Source organism: Artemia sp. Qi Xiang Cuo, chromosome 20 (genome assembly GCF_049724085.1).
Source record: "Artemia sp. Qi Xiang Cuo chromosome 20, ASM4972408v1, whole genome shotgun sequence".
NCBI classification, from domain to species: Eukaryota; Metazoa; Arthropoda; class Branchiopoda; order Anostraca; family Artemiidae; genus Artemia; species Artemia sp. Qi Xiang Cuo.
In genome coordinates, this window is record NC_142813.1 from 32931083 (window position 1) to 32948198 (window position 17116).

A 17116-nucleotide genomic window follows, 5' to 3' on the forward strand; every position below is an offset into this window, starting at 1 on the left:
GCCAAAAAAGCGATGTTCTTTGTTGTTCAATTGTAATTTTCAATTGTAATTTTCCTATATAGGGTTTTCAATCTTGTTGATCTAATTGTACAATTTTCATTTCAACCTAGCATCACTTTCAAGGGGTTTCAAGCTCTTTTTTGAAATACGAATAAATTTGTTTTTTGCAATAAACCTTTACCGTTAAGATTCCCCGAAATAATGGTTATCCTTCCTGAATCAGCTTCCATCGGCAAATTTTCTCACTACATGCTTTTCTTTTCAAACCGCGCTCTTAAAATTTTGGTCACTCAGAGCCGTGGTTCGTTCTTTACTAGGGTCCAGATTGCTGCAACCACGGAAATTAGCTTTGAATGCACACATGCTTTTCAATCGCTAGGAGAAAACGTTACGTTTGTCTCGTGCTGAATGGTTCATTCAGGCGCATAGGTTTTTAATACCAAGAACTTGAAGGTAGGACAAAAACTGTCTGGATGTACAAATATATATTTTACACACATTAATTTAGTGTATATTTGCCACTTTCGATAGTACATAATTTGATAACTTTCATATTTAAGGCTTTTAAGTCTGCTGCATTTAGTGAATCTCATAAACCCAGATTTCTTTTTTTTATGAATCCTAGATATGGATAAATAACGAGTTAAAAATTGGATTTCTGAAATGTGTGTCTTTTAGAGGATATTATTATGGTCAAGCTATTTTCTCTTAAAAAGGAAAGGAGTTTCGTTCACGAAATGCAATTGCACATTGCACCTAATCGTTAGAAAAGGGAAAAAGCGAAAAAAAAGAAAATATTTGGCATTCTTCTACATCATCGCTGACATACTGAATAACTTATATTACTCCCCCATTTTTTCGTTATCATCACTTGTTCCACAACTTTTGTAACTCATGTGATCAAAGACTAACTTTACGTCTAAAACATGAAGAACTGATTTATCTTGGAAGAAAAATTAATTTTCTTCTCATTATTTACCATAAACTGTAAAATACATTATGCTTATTTTGCAAGTTCCTAAGGTGGTTATTTCACACCACCGCTTATTTTTCAGTTCCTAAGGATGGTGGTGGTGGAATGGGATGGGGTGCAAACCAAACTAGTAGTGTTTCACTTGTCTATGGTAAATAGCAACTTGTTCTTCGTCCTTTAGGAATACCCTATAGCAATCGTTTCGTAGCTTTCGTACCCTTAGTGTCTAAATGGTAAAATAACACGTCTGTGGCAACAGATCGGTCCTGTCAGTGGTGATGCCAATCTGTAGCAATGGACAGTTCTTGGTTAGGTGTATTTAATCGCCATCTAGACTTGATGCACCGGATTGTCTAAGATTTCTCGATCCACTTGTTTTTTGAAATATTTCTCCCACACTACTCTTGATTTACTGAGTCCAGGGACGTCATCTGGGTAGGGCTGTCACTGCTGACTTAATTTTTGAAAATTCATATAGCTGGGAGGCTGTCCTGAAAAGATTCAATTCACTGTGTCTTTACTTATTCTCTGTTTAGGTTCTATTACTTTAGACAAGTTTGATACAGTGGAGGAGAAGGCAGGCATCCTATATTTCCCTGAGTAAAAAAAATTCATAAACTGCATGTCAAGTTTGTAATAAGGAGGCATAAACAGGATTTTAGTGGTGGATTACTTTGCAAAATTCTTTGTTTTTGCCCCTTCCACCTCCCGACAAAATTGAAATAACGTCTCTGCAATCGAAAAAACGATACTAATGTATTTCGTACGTTTTTCCTACTTGTAGGTTCTTCTCTCAGGTTTTTATCTCAGTTGAGTTTTTCAACGTACTCTCTTCTTCTGTATCTGTATTTTGCTTTCATTCCTATGAAATTTGATTTTTTCTTTTTTTCAATTTAACCCGTGTTTTTTTCCAGGAAGGCGCAGAATGTTTGAGTTATCTGTGCAAAAAACTACAATTTGAGAATCTGGAATTAAAATACACGATGGAAAAAGCAAAAGAAGAATATGAAACGGAAAAATCTAGGATTGTAAGTTCAGATTTTTTTTTTACCAAACAAAACAGTCAAACTGGGAGAGTTGTTAAGGAACGGCTCCCTTCTAAGGTTTGAAATTTTTTAGAAACTATAATAAAGGCATTATTAAAAAAAAAAATCGACAATCAGGTAAGATATATTGTTCTTCAGTCAAGCAAACGCTGAATGAAATACTTCCCCTTTGCCCCCCTCCTTATCCTGAAATAAAAATTAATTGATAATTGGACATATTTGTGCACCACTATAAGTGAATTTGATGAAGCCTCAAATGAATAAATGAATTAATTAATGAATTAATAAATGAATTAATGAATAAACTCAGTTAAATGAAGCTTAAAAACAGTTGTCTATAGATAGATATAGATAGATCGTGTATTTCAAAAGCCCAAGAGCCATATACACACAAAAATTTATGAAAAATAAAGAAATCACAACAGAACAAATTACGAAACACACATTAACATGATACATAGCGAAAAATACCTTATGGTAAATTATCGAGAAAATAAGTTTAATTCCATATAATAAATAATACTTAATTGTAAAAACGTTTCCTTCTTTCTAATCCCTTCTCTATGTACGCACCAATACGAAATATTGTGGTTGGATTACTACTTTGTAAAATTTTAGAAAGCAGCAAAACAATCCCATGTAAGTACTTTTCCCTTAAATCAGAGAGCACCGGGCACTTTCGGAGAAAATGGTCCAAATCTTCTTCCTCATCCCTACAAAGAGGACACACATACCGACCATCAGGATGTACTATCCCCCTGTCGAACACCATTTGCCTGCTCTGGATTGGAAGGCAATTCGCCCTAAGCTGAATCCATCGACATAAAATCTTAGCCGGTAAATTGATTTTAAAATACCATTTCTTTTAAACGGACCGCATGTAGCCTTAGGAACAAACTTTCCACTGGGTGCTCATAAGTTTTAATCGACTGCAATTTTGCCCCCTCTGGGTCGATATTGTAAAGTGACGGATACCTCTTTGATGGGGCTCTCCCTGTCGTTCGCAACTTAAAAAGGGCAATGAACTTTTAAGTTCGGTTCGAGTGAGTCCTTTTTCCGATATTCTATAACCAATAATTCGATATGATCACCCCTGAAAAAAAAAGCAACAATAAACGGGCATCTGTGACCAGCCTTCTCGTAAAAAGGTGATATTTTTGAAGATAGGACCTTGAAACCTCTGTACTTGGGGTTTCTGATATGCAGGATGTGATTTTTATCAATATTAGCATGCTCTACTTCTTGGGGATGTTTTACTCCTCTTTCTAAAATTTTCAAGTTTCCTCGGACTCGTGACTTTTGATGAGTAACTTTAACTTTTAATTTTATATTTTTAATCACCATAAGAAAGCAATTTCTTTTATGAATATTTTGTTATCAAAATGCTCTTTCATAGCATTTTGGCTACCCTTAGTATGAGTCGCTCCTTATTTACAGGTCTTTACCACGAACTGTTTGATATTTTTAACCACAGGATCATCAATGGCAGATGCGGCTTTCGTAATAGCGGTTGGTTCACCTGACTTGGGCCTGCTATGTCTCCCAGTTTATTTTACAAATACCGGTAAAACTTGTCACACGATCCTCTTGTGTGTTGCTCTGCAAACCCATCTGTAAAAAAATCATTTCAATCTGTTGAAAAAAAAAAGGAATACTTAGAAGTATGAACATTCAGTTAGGCTTGTCGTAGCAGACTGTGTTATTCCAGTAGTCATGTGAAGGATCAACATATTTATAAAACAAAGTCATTAAATTGCTTTTAAAAAGGTAGTGACATATAGGGTGCTTGACAAGCCTGTGGTCGTCAAGTATGTTGAAAAAAAGCGTTTGTACAAGCTACCACTCACGTGATTTAGTAAGCATGTTCTGCGTTTTTCTGGTGTATCCTTAAAGGAATAATGATCATTTCAATTTGTGGAAAAAAAGGAATACTTAGAAGCAACAACATTCAGTTAGGCTTGTCGCCGCAGACAGCTCACTCTCATTACCTGAGAGAGGAACTACCTTGGACTGATGGCTTGTAAAACAGCATTGATTGGCTCTGTACATCAAACTAGAGTCATCTCCCTAAAAGTGTTATTTCCTCAAAGTCGTTTATCGGCTTCTTCAGGCGATTGAATAATAAAAAAACAAGTTTTTTACAACTGAAAGTAAGGAGCGACACTAAAACTTAAAACGAACATAAATTATTCCGTATATGGAAGGGGCTTTCCCCTCCTCAACGCCTCGCTCTTTAATCTAAAGTTTGACTCTGTTGCACAACTTTATTTTTTAAAACAATAAAAAACTTTAGCGTAAAGAGCGAGGCGTTGAGGAGGGAAAGCCCCTTCCATATACGGAGTAATTTCTGTTTGTTTTAAGTTTTAATGTCGCTCCTTACTTTCAATTAAAAAAACTTGTTTTTTTTTTATTTAATTTCTGAACGTTTTTTTTAAATAATGTTGGGAAATCCGGCGGTCCCCGTCATAGAAATTTCCCTTCCCCCATGACAATATCCTCCATGAAAGATCCTCCCACGTAACCTCCTCCTTTCAACCCCCTCCCCACCAGAAGAAATCCCTCCTGAAAACGTCTGCATACTTCCAAGTAACAAATACTATATGTAAACAATGGGCAAAGTTCATAACATGGAGCCTGTCCCTTGCGGACTTTGGGGTATTAAGTCATCCTCAAAGACATATTTATTAGGTTTTCGACTGAGCTGAACAAAATGAGTATCTCAAAATTTTGATCAAGTGACTTTGGGGAAAAATGAGCGTTGGAGGGGGCCTAGCTACCCTCCAATTTTTTGGTAACTTAAAAAGGGCACTAGAACTTTTAATTTCCGTTCGAATGAGCCTTCTCAAGATATTTTAAGACCACTGGATCGATACGATCACCCCTGGGAAAAAATAAAAATAAACACGCATCCGTGATCTTTCTCCTAGCAAAAAATGAAAAATTCCACATTTCTGCAGGTAGGAGCTTGAAACTTCTACAGTAGGGTTCTCTGATACGCTGAATGTGATGGTTTGATTTTCATTCTATCACTTTTAGGGGGATTTCTCCCTTTTTTTCGAAAATAAGGCAAACTTTTTCAGGCTCGTAACTTTTGATGGGTAAGACTAAAATTGATAAAACTTTAATATTTGAAATCAGCATAAAAATCCGATTCTTTTGATGTATCTACTGGTATCAAAATGGTATCCGTTTCTTAGAGTTTTGGTTACTATTTAGCCGCGTCGCTCCTTACTTACAATTCGTTACCACAAACTGTTTGATGGTTCAAGAAAGGGAAAAAACCTAATGATTAAACTGGATGAAAATAGAGTCATTTAGCCATTCACAATGTGCTATATACGGTGAAATTTGTTGCAAAAAAATTTTTTTTCAAGCACCTGGCCCCACCTACCTTGAGTGAAAACTCTGACCCCAGTAAAGTTTTGTAAGTGCAGCCGTATTGTTTTTTAATCCTTTGCTCAACTTCAAATTTTGAGGCTTCCGAAAGCTCGATTGAACATTACTTCAGACATAGTAATGCTAAATTAATGTGTTACAGAGTAGTGGACGGCGAGCTTAATCAGGAACTGTGTTTAATCTTTACTGAGCCAGTTCTTCCAGTAAAAAAAGAGTCTTCCAGTTAAAAAAGAAGAAAAAACCGTAACGATAATAAATCATAAATGCCCTTTTTCGGTATTTTCATTGAAACAATCGGGGAAAAATGGAGGTTATTTGCTTTTAATGCTGCATAATCTCTGAATGTGGTTAATTATATTTAGGGTTTGCTCTTTTCTTGATCTGTTGATGTGAAAATTTGGACCATTCACCCAGGAAAGCGCAGTTGTGAGTTTCTATAGATTTTTTTTTGCAAAAAATTACCAATTCCCATGAAAAGTTCACAAAACTTCAATCAGCCCTGCCCCCCCCCCCTTATATTTTGGAAAAAACAGATTTTGTCCCCCTTTATATTTTCGTGAATTGACATCATTAATGTTAGCATATATGACAAAGGCGTACAAAATAAGCTTAGCATTTGTGCATCAAAGAAGAAAATAAAAAAGTTGTGCCGTTTGTTTGCTTTGACAATTAGGACACGAGTTTTTGCTGCTCATTATGGATTCCGTTTGATGCGTATACTTGCATTTTTTATACCAGTCTCAGAGAATGACTCTGCTCGCCAAAAAGCACTTTGTCCATTTTACTGATAATGGAATGACTCGTTTTCTTCTCAACAGATTCACGCGATAAATACTAATTTATTCAAGTTCAGAGATTTCATTTATGTTGCAATTTTCCTGTATAAGGTTTGTACCAAGATATAGAAATGTACGTTAAACTTATTTTGGGCGTAGGAGAGGGGTAACCGCGTCATAGCAAAAAAGACAACTTAATTAGGAACTGTAGGTAGACTGTACATCACGGGATTTTAGATGTCGCATTTATCGCTTTAAGTCTTACTGCGCCTGACCTTTTTGAACACTTTCGAATGTAGTTATGATGGGGGTAGTGTATTTCAACTGAGAAAATAGGTTATGCAGATATTTAGCTAGAATTTTTATAGAACCTATTTTTTTAACAGAAATTATAAATGGGTTATATCTACTCTGTGCCTAGTTTTTAAAAGCATACATTTTCTTTGACTCACTATTAAAACAAATATACTAAGGCTAGAAATTATATTTCACTGATGAATTAACAACACAAATCAAGGACTAGTAGGCTTAATTCAGAAACATCAAGATAAACCCATTGATAGTGGCTTGAATAGAAAGTCACTCTAAATCTCTCGTCCGAATAAACACATACCCTAACCTAACTATGATCAAGGAAACGAAAAAAAAAATGGAAGTATCATTTTCCACTTTGTTTTTCTTCGGTACTACTCGATGAAGTGGTGCTTATATTGGGAACAGGAGTCAATTCACAGAAATGTAGGGAAGGGGTGGGGGCAAAAATGTGTTTTTCAATGTCTAAGGGGGGATGTACGATATAAGGGTCTTTCCAATTTTTTCAATGAACATGTCAAAAAGCAGCCATTCTTCAATGGAAGCAGAAAAAAGGTATTTTCCAAAATCTAGGAGATCTTGGATCCCTGCCCTATCCCTCTCCCTCCCAATCACCACCAGAAAAGATGGTGATAACCCTCAAAAGGGTCTATTCACCATCATGCACAGTCACAAGTTCCAGTGGAGGTGATAGCGGCAACCACAGTAGTATAATTTAAGACAATCTTAGTAACGTGTTTGATTTTAGAATAGTTGTATTGCAGTTTTGATTTATTCATGGGGTTACTTTTCAGTATATTGGGGACATATGCTTTGCCAACGAGATATTCAAATTTTTGGATATCTCCAGTACTGTGGTAGAACAGTTTTATTATTTTTTTTATCTTAGCCGAAAAATGCGCTACTATTCTATTAGCTGGGACTCACGCGAACATATTGTACAGTGAACATGCTTAAGGAACTAGTCAAACGGGTTTCTTTCAATAGAGAATTGGATTGCAAACTTTGGTTTGTCACTGCGTTTACAATTTTTAAGCTTTTGTTTTTTGGGTTTTAGGGGGTTAAAAGGTACCTAGGTTAGGTTAGAAAATGTATTTAATATATTCTAAGATTTACCCCCCAATCCCCGAATGTGCAAATATATAGCCGAAGTTTGTTTCTAAACTATTATATTTTTATCCAATTTTGTTTTATTTCATTAGCATAAACCGAACTTCACTTCTCGCGTGGGTCCCAGCTAATAGAACAGTGCCAAAAATGCTTGGTACTTGTATAATATACACCCTACTGTAGGACGTTTGTCATACAAGTACCAAATGTTTTACAAGAGGGATTTAAGGAAGGCTCAGTAAAAAAGAAAGAAAAAACAAGATTAGCACAGCCTTCACTAAAGCAATTAATTTGAATACATTTCACTCTCAAGCGGCTTCACGCTCTATGATTTTAACATTTTGAAGAAAAAGAGAAGTTTCTTTTGCAGTAAATTTGAGTCAAACAACCTATCAATCAGCCAAAGAATTTTACGCAAAAACTCCGACTTGTTTTTAGATAGGACTGAAGGTTAATTTTCAAGTTTTTCTTTCATTATGCGAAAACATCCTTGCCGTGTCCTAGCAGAGATACTTCATTTTTACGATCTGGGTAGAAAAAAATCCTTCATCCGCAGAACGTGTCCTAGCCATCTCAACCTTTCTTTCATTATAGCCCTGAAGATCGCCAAATTGCCGAAGATTGTCCTTTTCGGCCAATTGTGCAGGGCTAAACGGAAAGCATGTCGTCCTCGTCTGGGGTGGGAAGACGTCATAAAGAAATATTTAAAGAAAATGGGAACTTCCTGGGAGGGTGTAAAGAGGGAGGCTTTGAATAGATTAGGATGGAAGAGGAACGTGCGCAGCTATGTTGGCCACAGGCGGCTTGGTGCTGCGATGAGTTGTTAGTAGTAGGTACTTGCATTAGTAAAAAAAAATGATTTTTCACATTAAATTTGCTACTAGCAGAACGCTGCCAAATCTATATCTGAATTTCTCAAAATTTAATCTATAGGAAATATTATTCTATTTTCGTTGATCTATAGTAAAATTTGTAAAATGCAAGCCTGCATATTTTGCAGAAATCCCCAACCATTAAGTCATATATTTTCGTTACGTAATGGATTTTCTGGTGCTTTGAAGCACAATCTCAGGTAAATCTTAGAAAGTCAACGGATCAGTGGTCCTCCGAATAGAAGAAGAAAGTCAACATTTGCAGCCCTGCTCCATGCAAATATAAATGAAAAATAAAAACCTTATTGTTTTTTTTTACTGAAAACTTGTTAGGGATAATGTGCTTTGAATACTTTATGCATTTCTACATCCAACGTATATTTTGATATTTAACAATTTAAGCCGTAAAAGATATGTGCTTTGATTACTTTATGCATTACTACTTCTAACTTACATTAAAAAATACATTAAAAATATAAAACAAAATATATGCTTTGGTTACTTTATGCATTACTAAGCCCAACCTACGTTCTAATATGTAACGATTTCAGCCATAAAAAGAAAAAAAAATCACCTCCGACCCGAAGGAACTCAACCGGATGCATGAGCCAGAAACCAAATTTCACGGATCTCTGTAATTTTCCTTTCATTAATTCGCTCTTGACCCCTAGTTACTATTAAATTTCTCCAACAAATTCTGCTGACTTTAATAAAGGCGTGAAAACTCAAGCATTAATCTGATTTGCCAGGTATGAATGTCGGCATGCAGTATAAAAGCGGCTAACAAACCAGCCACCTTTTTCGAACTGCCTTTACATGGCTATTCCTGTGATAGTTGGATAATGACATTAAATGATTTTGATAGAAGTGGCGCCGAAACTAACATTTTCGTTGTTATTTTTCCCTTTGGATACGAGTTTTAATCTGTTGGAAAAAAAACAGTTGCTTCCATTATTGAAGGGTCATTGCCCCGAACTGAAATTGTTTTTGTACATTAGAGATCCCTTGGCCCTGAAATTTACGGATATAAGTCTTAAGCAGTCCGGAAAAAATTCTGGCCCATGTCTTAGTCCCCATTTTCGGCTAACCAATAGTTTTTTTTCAATTTTTTCTCGCGAGGAAGTTTCTTTGGCCGAGGAACTTACGAATGCAAATTTCCAGCAGCCGAAGAAAAAAAACTGATATCGTTTTTCATGTCCATTTATCGGGGAACCAATTACTTTAAAAAAAAAATTTGTGCATTGGAGTTCCCTTGGACCCACATTGCAGGGCCGACACAAGGACCTTAGTAGTTAAGAAGCGTCGTTAATCCGATCCAATACAGCTCCCTTGGATCAAGGGCATACAAATATAAATTTAAAGCCGATTGAAAAAAAAAATGTATTCTTGGACCAAGGGGTTCAATGGGTTAAGGCAAACACATAAGACTACAAACTGTTAAAAAAATAATGGCGGAAAGAAATTCTCAGTGCAGGTACTTGTGCAGGAGTATGTTCGAGGGGGAAAAATAAAAATGACTAATTAATAATAATTTGAACAGGAATCACCCAGAAGTTCAAAAAGTGGGAAGTGGTTCAAGCCCTGAGGCACCCCTTGTGAACCCCTCTGGGTCACCGATTAGCTCTTCTGCATAGTTGATACTGAGTATAATAACTACCATTGTATACGGAAATTATATCTATTATGTTTAAATATATTTCTTACATTGTCTGTCACCAACGATGCGTGATTGGCTTTTAGAGTAAAAGAAAAACACAACATCCGCTCTGGAAACACAATAAAATCAACAGTATCTAGGGCGTTTTGCCACTACTTGGCAGGATTTTACACAAGTACAAAAATAAATACAAACAAATTGTAAAAATGATATAAATGCGTTCAAGCATTCACTTTGACATGAACAATCGACACAAAAAGGTAAAGAAATAAATTCTCAGTTACAATCATAAGTGAAGGTTCATTTTAAAAATTGAAATAGGCTATTTGGATTAAATTTGTTTATAGGGGTAAACGATATTTAATTTCTTATAAGCCCGTGTTCACATATGTGCTTAGCTGAAGATCAATTTCCAGCCATCATCACTGTGAACCAATTAGGGCTACTTACAAAAGAGGGAGCAAATGTGATTGGTTGAAAATGATTATAGCTAGACATTGATGTTTAGCTAAGCCTGCACGTGAATTTGACTTCAAATTTATACTTCAATTACTTATCTAAGTAACAAAAAGCTTTCAATTTGGTTTGCATTTAATAAACTAATTGCATGACTTTTATGACCAGGAATTAACAAGCCAGGTTGGCTTCTTTTTTGTCTAAGCTAAACAAATAATACTGATTTTATAGTTTTTAGCGGGGGGTTGCCGACTGTTAGAAATCACGTACTCCTGGTGGCGCATGGCAACATTATCCTAAGCCTCATGTGACTCTGCCATGCGTGGCGGAATTGTAGAGCATCGAGATGTAGACAAGGTGGCGAAAAGTGGCTGACTCCTCTGTTTTTACTTGTTTAAGGATTGTTTAATGTAGGTGTTTTATGTATCTGCTGAAAATAAGCCAACCGTTAAATAAACATTTTCATCTTTTTGCTGGCCAATTATGCACAGTCAGTGATGTAGCACGATGTACCATCATGTCCTTTCGAAGCGAGCAAATAATTTTGTAGTTTGTAGTAGGTGGATTACCAGGTATTTTGCTAAATAACTCATTAGGTAATGATCTTCAAGCCACATTAGCAACACGTAGCTTAAATTTAGCCAATGGTTCGCTAGAGCGAACCACGGTCCATAGTAACCACCTATTTAAAAAATACTTTAAAAATTGTGAAACCAGTGAGAAAGAATTGGCATTTTAGCTGATTAAGGAATGGTAACTATTAATTCGGTTAATCTCTAGATCGATACAAGACACTAGGGTATATATAAGTGCTGTTATTAATGTTAATAGTAGAGATCAGCATCTAGTAATATCAAGGGTTAATCTAAAGCTGAAATTTAGGAAGAGTAAACTACCTCCCGGCAAGCTATATTGGCAGACTCTAGGATGAAAATTTGAGAGCAACTTCCCAGAAATAGTTGAATACTAAATTGGAGAGTAAAATTTGACAATGTAGAAGATGGATAGAATAATCTAGGAAAATAGTTTGTGAAGTCGCTGATCACCTGGTAATCATAGCCTCTATGCCTATATGGTAATCATGAGGCATTAGCACGGTTTTTGTAGGAAGCAAATTACTTAGTATTATGAAACTTTTTAGACGTAAAGATGCTGTAAATAAAGCAAGCAAGCAAGTGTTTGAATCAGCTGATTGAAGAGCTTTAGCGAAGGTCCTATCCTTGTATGGTATTAAATAAAACAAAAACAAGTTTTTTTTACTGAAAGTAAGGAGCGACATTAAAACTTAAAACGAACAGAAATTATTCCGTATATGAAAGGGGCGGTCCCCTCCTCAACGTCTCCCTCTTTACGCTAAAGTTTTTCATACTTAAGAAAAATAAAGTTGTGAGACAAAGTCAAACTTTAGCGTAAAGAGCGAGGTGCTGAGAAGAGCAACCGGCCCTTTCATACGCGGAATAATTTCTGTTCGTTTTAAGTTTTAATGTCGCTCCTTACTTTCAGTTAAAAAACTTGTTTTTTATTTAATTTCTGAACGTTTTTGAGTTAATGCAGCTTTGATTTTGCCTCACCGTGCATGAATAATTAAAACGAAATTTGGATATTAATTTTACGTTTTTTGGCTAAATGGTTTTCTCGAAATTTTGTTCTGACGTAACTTACGAATTAACTTACGTAACGAACTTCTATATTCGTAGGCTTTTATTACGTATATTAGGGAGTTCGCTCACCTAGTCAATACCTCACTCTTTATGCAAAAGGTAGAATTTTGTTCGAATCACAAACCCCTGAATCACAAAGGCCGGGTAATTAGAATAGATAGCTCTTTTGAAAGTACTAAAAAACTTTAGCGTAAAGAGCTAGGTATTGACTAGGGGGTGAACCCCCTCATACACGTAATAATTTCTGTTCTTCTTAAGTTTTAATGTTGCTCCTTACTTTCGGTTGCAAAAACTTGTTTTTTTATTTAATTTCTGATCGTTTTTAAATAATGCTGGGAAGTCCGGTGCCCCCTTCATAGAAATTTTCCTTCTCTCAAGAAAACATCCTCCATGGAAAGATCCTCCCCTGTACCCCCCCTTTTAAGACCCCCCTCCCACCCGAAAAAATCCCTCCTGGAATCGTCTGTATACTTCCCATTAACCAATATTATATGTAAACAATGAGCAAAGTTCATTACTTGCAACCCTTCCCCCGGGAACTGTGGGGCATTAAGTTATCCTCAAAGACATAATTATTAGCTTTTCGACTATGCTGAACAAAATGGCTATCGGGTGACTTCGGGAGAAAAATGAGCGCCGGAGGGTGCCAAATTGCCCTCCAATTTTTTTGGTCACTTAAAAAGGGCGCTAGAACTTTTAATTTCCCTTCGAATGAGCCCTCTCACGGTATTCTAGGACTACTGGATTGATACGATGACCCCTGGAAAAAAAAAAAAAAAACACGCATCCGTGATCTTTTTTTCTGGCAAAAAATACAAAATTCCACATTTTTGCAGATAGGAGCTTGAAACTTCTACAGCAGTGTTCTCTGATAGTCTGAATCTGATGGTGTGATTTTTATTTAAGTTCTATGACTTTTAGGGGTTGTTTCTGCCTTTTTTCGAAAATACGACACATTTTCTCAGGCGCGTAACTATTAAGGGGGCGATGCGCCGAATCTGATGGTGTAATTCTCATTAAGATTCTTTTATTATTAGGGGGTTTCCCTCCCCCCTTTTCAAAAATCAGACAAATTTTCTCAGTCTCGTAGCCTTTTATGAATAACACGAAGCTTAATGAATCTTACATATTTAAAATCAGCGTAACAAATCAATTTTTGATATATTTATTGATATCCAAATTCCCCGTTTTTTAGATTTTGGGATACCATTCAGACGTGTAACTCCTTACTTATAGTTTGTTACCACGAACTGTTTGATTAATAAAAAAAACTTTACGAAAAAGAAGTTTTTCAAAGAAAATTAAAGGTTATGTTAAACTTAAGGTCACCAGAAATAAATTCCTATGCAAATTCAAACTCGAAATGACTAGAAATTACTATTAAAAAACATATGAAACCCAAAACGTACAGAAATTAAATAGACAATCATAGAAAATAAACAAACAACAGGCTAATGTAAACGAATAAATAAATCTTAAAACGAGTAAATCTTAAATTCATTATGTAAATCAAGCTTAAAACGAGCAAAAATTACTACGAACAAGAGTGTGGCTACTGCCCCCTTCCCTAATTGTAAAAGTCTAAAGCCAAATCCGTCGTTTTCGCTTTACTGAAGACAAATTACATTACAAATATTTTCTTTAGCGCTTATTACAACATTGAAGATAAAAATTACAGTAAAATAAATTCTCGAAATTCCGAGCATTCAGCAGTTAATTTCATTATATATATCAAATATTTAGGTTCATTTTATTAGTTATTGACAAGGACTGTTCAATACACATCTAGTTTTCACTAAAGCGCCAATGACGCAGTAGGTTTTAGATTTTACGGCTAGGGAAGCGGGCATTAGCCAAACTCATTGTTCATTTTATTAGTTATTGACAAGGACTGTTCAATACACATCTAGTTTTCACTAAAGCGCCAATGACGCAGTAGGTTTTAGATTTTACGGCTAGGGAAGCGGGCATTAGCCAAACTCATTGTTTGTAGTAATTTTTGTTCGTTTTAAGCTTTATCTGCATATTCAACTTAAGCTGTACTGGTTTTAAGATTTATCTATTCATATATATTAGCACCTGATGCATGTTTGTTTGCCATCATTATTTATTTAATTTCTATTCGTTTGTACCATTGAAGAAATATTTGTGGTAATAGAAAAGGTTTGCTCGTGGCGATAGAGATTTCTCCTATTGCGCCACTTATAGCGCTGGAGATTGTGTCAACTAGGCTAGCGCCGCTCTCGATTAATGAGAGAAAATTTAACATGTAGACATACCAATATGTTTTCTCCTTTTTTCAGCTCTCCTGTGAGCAGATACAAGTGGAATTATTGACCTTGGAGATTGGAGACCTAGTAACCCATGGTCGGAATAGACTCAGGCATACAAGTGACACAAACACATCTAAGGAGACAATATATTTATTGAAATTTCATTATTAGTTGTAAAGCAATGGGTCACTTCTATGACAACAGCGGAGACCGAGATTAACTGCGGTACGAATCGTCTTAAGTCTGACTTCGTATTTTAAAATTAAAAAACACATTTACACCACTCCCAAACTCATTTCTTTTGTCCTGCGCTCTAGGGACTGCCTGCCATTGGCTCTCGTCCAATAATCTCTTAAAGATTTTTCAGATGATTCAGGAGTTCACACAGTTTTTTGTATTTTAAACTTCCTTGGAAATATTATGCATTGCATTTTTTTTTGCTATAATTATCTTAGCGAAATTTGAACGACTAGCGCCGTTGTCTGACTGAAGCTAGAAATGCACATTATCTTTTATGCTGATTAAGGACTTTTCATTTTTGCGAACAGATTTAGCTTAATTATAAGGAATCGGAATTATCTTTAGAAAGGAACTTTATTTCGGTATTTCAGTTACATCGCACCTTACTCATGGTACATATCACCCGTCCCATGAAATAATGACACCCCGTCATTAGTTACTGCCCATCAGGAGTTTAAAAATTTTTAAATTATTTTTATTTTTTTATTCTACATTACTGTTTAAAATTCGTCTACTGGAATACTATTTTTTTTGGTTATATGTTTTATATTATATTAAAAATTTTTTTTTTTTTTTTTTATATATATAAAAATGATTACTTTTACTTTTAAAATAATGGTGGGACTATTATACTTTTAAATTATTGTTTTTTTTTATTTCTATTAAGTACTACATACTATCTAAACAACGTTAAATGAATAACATAATAATATTACACCTAATTCTAGTTGTGGTACATACATGAATAATTTATAACATACAATATTTGGTTCATCACATTCACATGATGATATTAAAACTCTTTCAATGTTGGGATTTTTGAATTGTCAAAGCTATTAGGAAGTAACACATGTAGCTTCACATCTATTCATCATCTTTCGTGTCCTTAGTTTACTACACCCTTCTGTTGTAAATTACTGTCCTTCACTCCTTTTGTCCCTGCGAAAATTTCGAAGCACTTACGTTATGGTTTCTTCATGGAACAGTTCGAGTCTAGTTGTCTTTAAACGGTAAGTTTTCCCTAATAGTCAACTGGGAAATGACCGTTAAATATCGTTCTAATAGTCAACTGAGAAATGATTCTTCCCACTCCAGGTGTTGGTATTTTTCTTTTCATTATACCATTTTTTTTTTTAGGATTGTTGGGGCAAGTAGAGAATGTATTCTCGCTTAAAACTTTTAATTTGTGCCTTTTGAAAAGGTTTTTCGTCATATTATAGTGAATCTTTTAATATAATGTCTTCAAATTCAACTTCAAACATCTTTAAATATCATTTGACTTCAAATATCGTTTGTCTTGTACTGCTTGATGGTGTTCTCAGAGTTAAACTTCAAATTGTCTTTAACTTCTGCTTCAAATATATTCAAATGTCTTTAAGTATATTTCAACTTCGAATATCGTTAAATATCGTTTAGATTCAAATATAATCACTAGACTTTCAAATTATTCTGGGGTCCATAGTGACTATCAACAGCGAAGTCTACGTATTTATATCTTGTACTGGCCGGTGGGTTTCTCAGCGTCTATGCGATTATATAGTTCGTTAAAGCAGTTGATACTGAGGTTCAAGTATAGTGTTAACTGATACATAATATGGTTCATGGTCGTAGAAACGACGGTCGAAGGTAACTGTTGTTTTCGTAGACGAAGTTGGGATGAAAATTGCCAGAAGTTATGGTGAGTACTCTTCGCTGGTTGAGATATGATGAAAATAGATGCTACTTGGTCGTATCTGTACTGGGTAGCTTATTGAAATACTCAATGAACAAAGTGTCCATTTACTTTCCTGCAATAAAAACAACGCGGCAGAATCACATGTTCTTTTAAGTAAATACACATACAATAATTCACGAATTAATTGGGTTATAATTTCTTAGCTATGAGACAGAATTAAATAAATACACTAATATTAGCACTCACGATGGAAATCTAAAACAGAAATGTCTTAAAATTTGTTCTGATAACGAGAATATCGATATTAGATAAACGTAATGTAAACAACCTTATTAAGTTTGAGGTATATTTTTACAATATTTTTTCATGCCTGAATTGTTAACTCAAGTGAGAGCTGTATAAAAAGCGTCTGTTGTAGAGTCATGACCACACGGTTTTACGCAAACGATACTACGATGAGGGAACAAGACATAACAAGGACTAGTGGAGACCAGTAGAAGTGACCCTAAAGCTCCGGTCACCCACCCCTGCTGTCATCTACAATTTAGTTTAATGCTGACGGGACATAATTTATTCAAGGATTATCGATCGAGTCTAATGGGTGGGTGTGTCAAGGTCAATCGATCTGTTGTTGTTTGGCCACGTGCGAATGATACGAGGGATGATTTA

The 17116-nt window shown here is 35.3% G+C and overlaps 1 protein-coding gene across 2 annotated transcripts in view; it reads left to right on the forward strand.

Annotated features, from left to right (window-relative positions):
* Positions 1-17116, forward strand: part of LOC148940116 (uncharacterized) — a 307698-nt gene that overhangs the window by 47717 nt on the left and 242865 nt on the right. For both annotated transcript variants that reach the window (XM_089106482.1, XM_089106483.1), the window contains exon 2: positions 1888-2001. In XM_089106482.1, the coding sequence (XP_088962608.1) occupies positions 1888-2001 (114 nt within the window). The remainder of the gene's footprint in view (positions 1-1887; positions 2002-17116) is intronic.